The sequence below is a fragment of the Mus caroli genome, chromosome 4 (genome assembly GCF_900094665.2).
Source record: "Mus caroli chromosome 4, CAROLI_EIJ_v1.1, whole genome shotgun sequence".
Lineage (NCBI taxonomy): Eukaryota > Metazoa > Chordata > Mammalia > Rodentia > Muridae > Mus > Mus caroli.
Genome location: NC_034573.1, coordinates 131,914,299 through 131,925,094, shown reverse-complemented (window position 1 = coordinate 131,925,094; position 10,796 = coordinate 131,914,299). Strand labels below are relative to the sequence as shown.

The following is a 10,796-nucleotide window of genomic DNA, read 5'->3' as shown; positions in this document are numbered from 1 at the left end:
GTTGTGAGCCACCATGTGGTTGCTGGGATTTGAACTCCGGACCTTTGGAAGAGCAGTCGGGTGCTCTTACCCACTGAGCCATCTCACCAGCCCAGAAATCCTAAGTTTTATCTTGTGTTGTTTTCCTAGACAGGGTTTGATACAGTAGCTTAGGCTAACCGGGAACGTGCTGCGCTGTCCATGCTGGCCTAGCATTCCTGCCTTCGTGTGCTGAACCAGGCTGTGTCCAGCTTTTGCAAAACGTTTCACAGACAAGGTGTCCTAGTGTGCTTTCTGTTGCCGTAATAAACACCGTGACCAAAAGCAATTTAAAGGAGGAAAGGGTTTATTTCCGAGTGTATTTTCAGGTCTCAGTCCACCATTGAAGGAAGTCAGGGCCAATAGGCAATGCAAGGATTGTGGGAAATCTCGGTTAGCTGGTTGCTCCTGGAGCCACCCATGCTCAGCTGGCGTCTTTATACAGCCTAGGACTGCCTGCCTAGAGATGCCTGATAAGTGATTTCTCCGTCGCTGAAGTGAATCAATTCAAGCCAGCTAAGAGTATATTAGATGCAGGTTTATTGGGAAGCTGCTCCTTGGATGGGCATGTTCACTGACCTCAGGGAAGGAGGCCAGGGGAGTCACCCTGGGAAGGGTGGGGAGAGAGAGAGAGAGAGAGAGAGAGAGAGAGAGAGAGAGAGAGAGAGAGAGAGAGAGAGAGAGCATCCTCAGAGAGAGAAGAGAAGGAGAGGGCAAAAGGCCAAAATGTCTGGGTTATATAGAGAAGAGCCTCTGGAAGAAGGGCTAGCCCAGTTCCTGAGCTGCAAAGTTCAGCTGGAAACCTTGGGCCCATATTCCTGTGCAGCAAGCATCTGAGGGATGCTGGGAGAACCTGGAGGCCAGGTCTGTGTGCCTTGGTGTATAATATATGCTCCTCAGCCCCTTGTCCCTGGGTCTGAAACCAAATAATAGCACCACCCTTCATGGATTGGGTCCTCCCACATCTGTTATTAATCGGGACAGCAGCCTACGGAGGAGCTGCGCACGGGCGGGTATGAGCCAGGCGACTCTCCAGTCGAGGTTCATTTGCTCAGGCCACTCTAGGTTGAATCTGGTTGACAATAAAAACTGGCCAGGACATCAGGGAAGGTCAAATCAAAAGGACATTGCCTGAATGCCTCATGCCCCCCCTCAGCACTTCCAGCATATCAGCTGGGTCTGTCTGTCTGTCTGTCTTCTCTCCATCTTGTAACCCCCACCCCTTCCCCCCTAGACCCCCAACCTCCCACCCCCTACTCCCTAACCTCCCCCACCCCCCACACAGACCCTGGAGGTGTCTCCAAGATGAGATTTCTCCAGGATCCAAGGCCTGCTGGAAAGGGTGTTCCTCAGCTTTTCCACTTTCGGGGGTTCAGAATAAGCTTTTCTATTCAGCTCCTCACTCTTGCAAAAGGGCAGAGGCTTGAGGGCCTACTGTGGCTTGGTGCTGGCCCATGTCACTCCTCTGGAAGGGCTGGGTGTTTAAGCCACCTGCAGTCTCCTTGTACTGTTGGGGACACCAGCTCTTGGCCTGCCACATGCGCTCCATGGTGATCAGGGCTCTGAATTAGGGGTGGAGAGTTAGGTCTTGGCACTATTCCACCAGCACCAGGAAGGCTCCCCAACTGGGCTCTTTTTTCCCAAGGGAAGAGAGTGGAATCGAAGCTGGGAAGGCCTTGGTAATAACCAAGCCACTGAGGTTGAGAAGAGGTGGGGCTTCTCCCATGTGGTCAGGAGAGTGGCTGAAAAAAGGTTTCAGATTCAAGACAAGTTTTGTTACCATAGCTTATTGGGGAGCCTTTGTAGGTTGCATAGGTCTAGATTTCACAGGCTGGCACGGGGAGAGCCACAGGTCATAGAACCTGGTTTGGAGTCCAGGCGGCTTAGGAGGGGCAGTAGCGGTGGTGAGAGCTCAGGAACTTTTCACCTGGCTGTGCAGCTTGGCTCCCTGCAGTCTACAGCAAGGGAAAGCCAGCCTCTGGCTCCCGGAGCTGTGGGGAAATAATTAGTCCCTCTTTAAAGAGCATTGTAATCTCAGATCAAAGGGGTCTCCCAGCTGCAAAGAACTTTACAGGCACATGGCCAACTCCTAGAACACCCACTCCTGGCTGCTCCAGCGGTGGGTGAATACCCTCCAAAGTACCATCTTGCCCTGAGCCTAGCTGGCCTAGTAAACCTCTGTCCCCTAAGAGTAAACCATCACTTCACCAGCCAGCACACTGGAGGGCCAGGCACAGGCCTGCGGCCTTTCTTCTCACGCACTCGGGCTTGAGTACGGTGACTCTGGATCCTTGGGACACCACCACCTATCTACCTTTCCCATCCAGAGTTTCTCTAGGAAAGGCTGGAAAGGTGTGGAGGAGCGGGACAAGAAGTGGCCTGGGGCCAGACGCATGGGGAGGGGCAGTAGGCGCCAAGGAGGAGGGGTCGTGGGCGTGGTCGAGCAGAGGGCGTGGTTGCGGGGAGGGGCGTGCCCGGGGTGTGGCCAGAGGGTACCTCGCTAGCCCGGAAGGAGCGGGAGGAGGAGCCCCCAGGAGCTGGAGTTGTTCCCACGTGAGAGGATCGCGCCGGATTTCTCCGGTGCGGCGGCCGCGGAGTGCCCAGCGCTCGGTGGGGCTGAGATCTCTGGCCGGGAGCGCGTGGGCGACTCGATGCGGCGGCGGCTCCGAGAGCTGTGAGACCGGCGTCCGCCGTCGGAGCCCCGCGCGCCGCCGTGGGGCCTCGCGTCCCGGGCACACGGGATGCGGGCGGCCGATTCGGGTTCATGGGAGCGCGTCCGCCAGCTTGCGGCATACGGCCAGCCGACTCCGTCCTGCGGGCGGGACACCGGGTCCGCGCGCGTCCCGGAGCCCGGAGCCTGCAAGCTATGCGCGGACACTACGGGGCTCCGGGAGCAGCAGGGAGCTGGAGCAGTCCCCGATGCAGCCGATGGCTTCGGCATCCAGCCCGGTAGGTGCTCGCGCGGTCGGGAGGGCAGCGTGGCTGCAGGCCCCCGAGTCCGGGAACCGCTGGGGCCGGGCGCGCGGGGGCGCTCGGGGCCCGGAGCTCGGAGCCGCTGGTGGCAAAGTTGTGTCCCCGATCACCGGGTGGGTGCGGCCCGGAGGCGCACTGGAGTTTTTCAGTTTGGGAGCTCGGGTCTTAGGGTTTTTTGGCAGCATCCCTCTTCCCTTATGGAACCTCAAGAGAGCTGCAGGGAGAAAGGTCAGTGCCATGCCTGTCAGGGTCCTGTGACCCATGGCGCCTGCAGACTCAGCACCGGGCTGGACCTAGAGCGTGGGAAAGGGTCTATCCAGTGCAAAGTTGGGACGGCCCCTCGTGAGTTCTTGAACTTAGGTGTTGGATTCTCGCGGGGCTATTTGGCTCCCTGACTCGAGCGTCCCAAAGCACTACATGGAGAGAGGTCAAATCTGTTGGTCAGGGTATTGCAAGCCTGTGGTGCCTGCTGGGCACCTGGCTGGACCCGGGGCAAGTGTGAGTAAGGGGCTAGCTCAGTGAAAATTTGGGGCTAGCCCCTACGCTGTGCCTGTAACCCATCTGGTAGCCTTAGGTCCGGATAAGACTACCCTTTCTCTCTCTCCACTCGCATTTGCTCAAGCAAAGAGATGGCTACATCCGCACACACTTAACTCCAGGAGACATTGCAGCGGTGGGAAGCTCAAGCATTGAGATCTAATTGCGTGTGCCTGGCCGATCTGTCCCAAGTGGAATACAGTGGTTCTGTGTTAAAATTCGCCCAGTGGGCGCGCCCATTCCTGTCTCAGCTGTCTCCCTCCACCCGCCCCCAAGTTAAGTCATGGGTTGGGGGAGGAACCTTTGGATCCGCCTGACTCTGAGCAAGGAAACAATTTAGATGGAAGTCTGCGGGCTTTTCCCAGAAGTCTGCCATCCTTCAGTTTGAACTTCTGAACACTTTTCCAGGAACAACGGAAGTGCACATGATTTTTTTCAATTGTTACTATTTTTTTAAGTATTGAACACCTTTCTGTGCTGTAGTAATTTTCGTGCAGCGTCCTGAATGAAACCCTACCTGATATCGAGGCTGTGTTCCATCCCTGCAGATAGGGACAGAAAAATCCAGAGACTTTTCTGGATTCCAGAGAACTCCACTTAGGAGTTCTCACTGTCTTGGTGTTGGCATTTCAGATTTCATTTTGTCTAAGGCAGGGTCGTGGGATGAAGCCCAGGCCGACCTTGAACTCCAGATCTTCTGCCATCCTAGGATTACAGGCAATGGCTACCAGGCCTGGCTTCGGGACCTCAGATTACGTCTTGATGCATGGCAAAGCCTAGCATCCTGATACCTCTTCTAGGCGGGGAGCTTCTGAGCTGGTGAACCCACAGAGTGCCTGCCAAAAAATTTCCTCTGAGAAGGATCCAGCTGATGTACAGCAACGCACACACAAGCTAAGCAAGTTGTGCCATCTTTTTGAGGCTCAGTTTACTCACAGTGGAAATGGGTACCCACTAAGGATATGATCATTCAAAAGATGCTGTGTGTGAGCTACCAGTGTGGCACATACCTGTCATTCCAGGTACTCAGGAGGCTGAGGCAGGAGGGTGTTAGGTTCAAGGACTGCCTGTGCTACAAAGTTAAGGTCAAGGCTACCCTGGGCATCTCAGTGAGACCCTGCCTCAAAATAAAAGGTATAATAATAGCTCAGTGGTAGGGCCCAGAGTGTTTGAGGATCCAGATTTGGTTTCCAGTATAAAAGAGAAAGGGGGTAGGCGAGACGGCTTGGGGGGAAATGGCTCTTGCTGCTATGCCTACCAGCTTGAGTTCCACTCACCAAGGAGAGAGTTGCCCTGTGTATTCCCCCACTTCCATACATACATACTTGTGAACAGACAGACAGACACACACACACACACACACACACAGAGTTTTTTGGGGTTTTTTTTGTTTTTAATAGGAAGAGAGGCGAGAGCAACTGAGAAATCTCCTAGCCTATGCCACACCAAGTGCATGACAAATACCAGTCCTGGCTTTTTCATACCTGGCATTCCTGCTGGCCTACCTGTCTCTGTCCTTTTGAACCATGTGTGTCAGGATGACTTTTGCCCCATCTGTAAAAATGCTTCAGGGAACTGAGGCCAATGTGTTGTGGCTGTGGACGCTGCTAATTATGTAAACTCGTGGAAGATGGCTGGGTGGAGATACGGCTGTTGACTTTGTGTCTAGATGGGCTCCATTCCTGTGTGTGTGATAACAATATCCTAATGGCACGCTGCAAATGGGGAACGCCTGCCTCTCACATCTGAGACTAGTTGTTTTCCACAGCCCCTCCCTCAATGCATGCCCCTATAAGGAAGAGGGTGTTGGAGATGGCTTTTCCCAACTCACGGGTGGCATTCCTGAAAGAGACAAGGTCACAGAGCTGGAGAAATGGCTCTGTGGGTAAGAGCACTGACTGCCCTTCCAAAGGTCCTGAGTTCAAATCCCAGCAACCACACAGTGGCCCACAGCCACCCGTAATGGGATCCGACGCCCTCTTCTGGTGCGTCTGAAGTCAGCTACAATGAATTTATGTATAATAATAAATCTTTGGGCCGGAGCGAGCAGCGAGCAGAGGTCCTAAAATTCACTTCCTAACATTCATATGGAAACTCATAACCATCTGTACAGCTGCAGTGTACTCATATACATAAAATAAATAAACAAATCTGAGAGAGAGAGAGACAGGGAGAGAGAGAGAGACAGGGAGAAGGTCACACCAGCCGGTCATCAAACAAACAAACAAACAAAAACAAATGCTGATCTTTCTCCAATTTGTTCATCTGTTTCCCTTCTTCCCTCTCTTTTTCTTCCTTCTCTCTCCCTTCTTACCTTCCTTGACAGGGTCTCCAGTAGCCCAGTCAAACTTGATATATAACTGAGGATAACTTTCAACTTCTGACACTCCAGACTTAAAGGCCTGAGCCCTGGGATTATAGGCATGCACCACTGTGGCCAGTTTTAAGTGGTGCTGGGACTCGAACCCAGGACCTCGTGCACACTAAGCAAACACTAACCTTGAGCTACATCTCCAGCCCCTTTTGTCCGGTCCTTTTTTATTTAAGCTTGAATGTATGTTTATTTATGTGCATGTATATGTGTCTGTACACACACACACACACACACACACACACACACACGTGGGTACCCTCAGAGGCCAGAGGAGGGGATCGGATTGCCTGAAACTAGAGTCATGAGTGATTGTGAGCCCTATGTGGGTGCTGGGAGCCAAACAGCTTGCACTTTTAACTGCTGAGCTGCGTTTACATCCCATGGCGCCCGTGTCTTCAAGGACAGAGAGTTTCAGTGATGGCTGGATCACACGGCAGCCAACACGGAAGTGGTTTCTGTTTATGGGAGTTTTCTTCTAGGAAGGAAATGGGAACTCTTTGCCTTAGAACCACAAGCAGAAGCTGTTGGGGGAAATAAACACTCCAGCCAGTCTGTCCAGCCAGCCGCTGTCCTTAGACTCTCAGCTGTTTATACCAAGCTGGACACAATGCTCAGTTTAAAGATCTGAAGAGATGCCTTGCCAGATGCGGCAGTCTGGGAATAGACACTTTGTATCAGGATGGAGGTCTGGGCACCTTGACCTTGCCTTGATAGCCATAGAGTGGTCATGCAGGGGACAGTGACCTCCAGTAAATGGATCATTGCAAACCAGAGCATTGGTGGCTTGTATAGTCCACGTCTCACTTCTCCCCAGTTCCGTCTGACCCCAAGGTGCCTGATAGACCAGTGTGCCTCTTGATGTGGGAAATCATGATCTGAGAGTGCCTGCAGAGTGAGCCAGGTGCCCACTAGGGTGTTCTTAAACTTAGGAACCTGAATTGAATTGGCCCCGTCAGCCATTGTCATTCATTCAGTCACAGTCTGCACACCTGCTGAGCCAGGTGCTGTTAGAGCTGTTGGGGATATTGTAGCAAAAACAACTGCAGCCCCATTTCCAGGGCTTAAGACTCTGTGGGCGGAGATTTCCCATAGGCAAATGTGTACAAGATAGACATGTCCAGGAACAGAAAGTGCCTTGCAGAAAAACTGAGCTGGGAGGGAATCTGGCTGGTGGCACTTAAGGATACCTGGTGTTAGAGAGTATAGCTTTTGGGTGCAAGAGAACATTGCTGATTGGCTGACATTTGTCTCTGTGGACTAGACGCTCAGTCTACATCTGAACTTGGTGGTTTTTAGTTTGGTTTTTTTTTTTTTTTTTTTTTTTTTTTTTTTGTTTTGTTTTGTTTTGTTTCTTTGTTCTTGAGACATGATTCCCTCTATCCCAGGCTGGCCTCGACTCACTGTGGACCCTCCCTTGAATTTCTCTTCTGCTCTCAAAGTGCTGGGATTGAAGCCTGGGCCACTATGTCTGGTTTATGCTGTATCTTTTGTACCTCTTTGTAAAATTTAGGGGTTTGGTTTGGTTTGGTTTGGTTTGGCTTGGCTTGGTTTCCAGATAGGACTTTTCTGTGTAGCCTTGGCTGTCCTGGGACTCACTCTGTGAACCAGGCTGGCCTCGAACTCAGAGATCTTCCTTCCTCTACCTCCCTGGTGCTGGGATTAGAGGCACTCACCCCCCCCCCCCCCATGTAAGATAAAGTTTTTTTTTTAAAGATTTATTTATTTATTATATGTGAGTACACTGTAGCTGTCTTCAGACATCAGAAGAGGGCATCAGATTTTGTTACGGATGGTTGTGAGCCACCATATGGTTGCTGGGATTTGAACTCAGGACCTTCGGAAGAGCAGTCGGCGCTCTTAACCACTGAGCCATCTTGCCAGCCCAGAAAAAGATTTTAAAGGACAAAAAATAATAATAACAATAATAAAATTAAAAAGCTCTCTAAATGCTCTCTACAGACTGAGCTGTATCCATAACCCCAGCCCCACCCTTTCCGAAATCTTTAGGACATCTTTATCTTTCCTTTCCCTCCTGCTTCTTGCTATAGCCAGTTAGTATTCCCTGGGGCACCTGCTCCGTTGAGCCCTTCTCAACACAAACTAAACAAGAAAGCTTGTCTTAAATCGCTCTCCCTATAGCCTGGAGTAGGTGCGGTTGCCAAGGAAACCTTGTTCTTGGAAAAGTTGACAGACTTGCCCAAGGTCACACTGGCAGTGGGTAGCCAGGCCTAGGAGTGTACCAGTAGACCTCTGTCTTGGGGGAATGGAAAAATCTTGTGTTGTTCTCAAGGAAGTAGACACTTTATTAAACCTTAGGGTTTTTTTTTTTCCTTTTAACTTTTTTGTTTGTTTGTTTGTTTGTTTGTTTGTTTGTTTATGGAAGGTTGTTTGTTTTCCAAGACAGGCTTTCTCTGTGCAACCCTGGCCTTCCTGGACCAGGCTGGCCTCAAACTCTGAGATTCGCCTGCTTCTGCAGCAGGATTAAAGGTGTTCGCCACCATAGCCCTGCGCTACCATAGCCCTGCTTCTTTTTACATTTTTATCTTACAAAAAGCAAAAAAGTTCGTCTTCTCCACACTTGTGGCCTAAGCAGCACCCACATTCCTTTATCTTTGGGCGTTAGCAGCTTTAGCGAGACATCCTTCTGCTAGGAAGAGCATGAGATAGAGTTTCCCCTCCACACCAGGCACTGGGACACTCCTAGCAGCCGCCCAGTAAGATCAACTGGCTTCATTTACGGCAGGGCAGGGTGGAGGTCACCAGGACCAAGGCTGTCCAGGTGATCAGGGGTATAATCCACTTTGAAGATTGTTTTCCCAGGGACCCTTGAGTTGGTTCAGTGCTTTAGACTGAATCGTATCCTTGGCCAGGTCAAGTGCAGGTTTAGACATAAATATATACCGGTTAAGATTTCTGTATTCTGCTTCTTACAAGCTGTGTGCCATCTAATAAGTTACTGAATGTCTCAAGCCTCAGTTTACCCTTCTATAAAGTGGGGCGTGCTTGTACCCACTTGAGAGTTGGAGCTTGAACAGGAGTCTAATTACTTCCCTGTTACCTGTGGTGCTATTGGTACTACCAGGGGACAGGGGAATTCTCAAGGTCTAAAAGGACTCAAAGTGCATAGAGCTGTGTGTGACATGCCACCTATATCATTGTAGTCATGGCTGTTGAGGTTTTGGGTTTTTTGGTGTGTGACAGCCTCATGTAGCTCAGGCTTGCCTAGCTAGTACTCTGTATGCAGCCAAACTTACAGCAACTCTGATCTCCTGCCTTTTTCTGTCTTTCTCCTGTGGCTGGGATTCCCAGTGTGCCTCACCAGGCCGGTGTATATTGGGATTTGGTCAAGCAGGTGTCTCCGAAGGACTGGCTGCTGCTTTGGCCTTGTGAGTCATTGGGGATTCTCCACAGTGGTTGCCATACACCCTTGATATTCTCAGTAATATTCCAGCTTGAGTTACCTGGTCTGTTTGTCACTCAGTCTGCTGGAAGAAGGGTTTATGCTTCTTTTAATCATCTCAAGGGAAGTGACACCTACCACCCCGGGGGTCTGCCTCTGTCATCATAATAGGGTAAGTTGTCAAAAATGGTACATCAGGCGGATTTGCGAGCAGACACGTTTTTTGCGCCAGCAGATAAGCCAACACATCATTAAAGCTGGCCAAAGCAGTCACCAAGGAGCCCTGTGTTGGCTTTGAGTCACTAAGGGCTTAAACCCTCCAGAGAGGGGAGGCAGGCTGGGGAGGTGTGCACGAGTGTGTGCATGTGCGCGTGTGTCGTTATTTTAATGGAGTTACTCTCAGTAAAGGCGTTGGATGTCATGTGTATCAGATGAGTACCTTCCAGGGAGGGGGGACGTCGGGATCACCACCAATTCCCAAGGACCACTTCCCCTGCAGTCCCTGTGCGAGCCTTCGTGGTGGTAGAGACTTCAGGCTTTCTCTCGTCTGCTGCTTGGATGCTTTCAAAAGAGGCCAGATGGAGGAGGACTCTGCTCAGGGTGATTCCACTCAGCTCCTGCCCAATATCCACGGCCCTGCAGACGCTGTAGAAACCCCTGATCTGGAAGGAATTCCCAGCCAGGTGGGAACTGCAGGTATGTGAGACCTGATGTCTCAGCCCTGGCCTGGAGACACTGAATCCTGGCTGTGGAGAGGGAGCAGGGAGGGCAGTGTGGTATCCGTCCCTAGGGTGCATGCTGGATTTACGGGACTATGCCAGGGAACACCCACCACCTGGCACCTGGCAGCAGATCTGCAGGTGCCTGGATTAGGAAGGTGGCACAGGCTAGTTTGGGCCGTAACTTTATCTCAGGCATTGAATGCGTTTCATGCCTTTTAGTTGTGTAGACGCTCCAGAAGGCTATCCCTGGAGAATGACAAAGAAGGCGCAAACAACAGGCCGGTCTCCTGGGAGCTCTGTTCCCACACCTACCTACACAGCCCTGGCACCGGACTCCTAACTTTGAAACCCTGTGCAGCCAGGCAGGGAGGAATGTGCCCTTTCCTCAGGACAAGGAAGAATGTGTTCTCTCCTTAGGGCAGGGCCTGCTAATGCCAAGTTCATTCGCTGAGGGCCAACCGAGATTCAAGTTTTTGCTCTGATACATGCGCAAGGGTCTGTTGATTCCCATGGCATTCTCCCCATCTTACAGATGAAGCCATTGAGGCCTAAAGAAGTTATTACATACTAAATATCTGTTCCAGATTGCCTTCGTCTGCAAGGCAGAATTCTTGGTAGTTTGGCCCACAGCAGAAGTTGAGATCCTGGAAACCATGGGCTTTTCTTTCTGTCTTTCTGGATTTTTTGTTTGTTTGGTTGGTTGGTTGGTTTTTGGTTTTTCAAGACAGGGTTTCTCTGTGTAGCCCTGGCTGTCCTGGAACTCACTCTGTAG

At 51.3% G+C, this 10,796-nt stretch overlaps 1 protein-coding gene across 4 annotated transcripts in view; it reads left to right on the top strand.

Annotated features, from left to right (window-relative positions):
• The window catches only part of Kazn (kazrin, periplakin interacting protein), a 978,630-nt gene that overhangs the window by 839,248 nt on the left and 128,586 nt on the right, over positions 1 to 10,796 (top strand). For 2 of the 4 annotated variants that reach the window (XM_021159746.2, XM_021159745.2), the window contains exon 1: positions 2,557 to 2,967. The exons of the other annotated variants lie outside the window; for them this stretch is intronic. In XM_021159746.2, coding sequence (XP_021015405.1) covers positions 2,760 to 2,967 — 208 coding nt within the window. In that variant the 5' untranslated portion in view covers positions 2,557 to 2,759. Of the gene's footprint in view, positions 1 to 2,556; positions 2,968 to 10,796 lie in introns of those variants that run through there. 4 annotated transcript variants of the gene reach the window in all.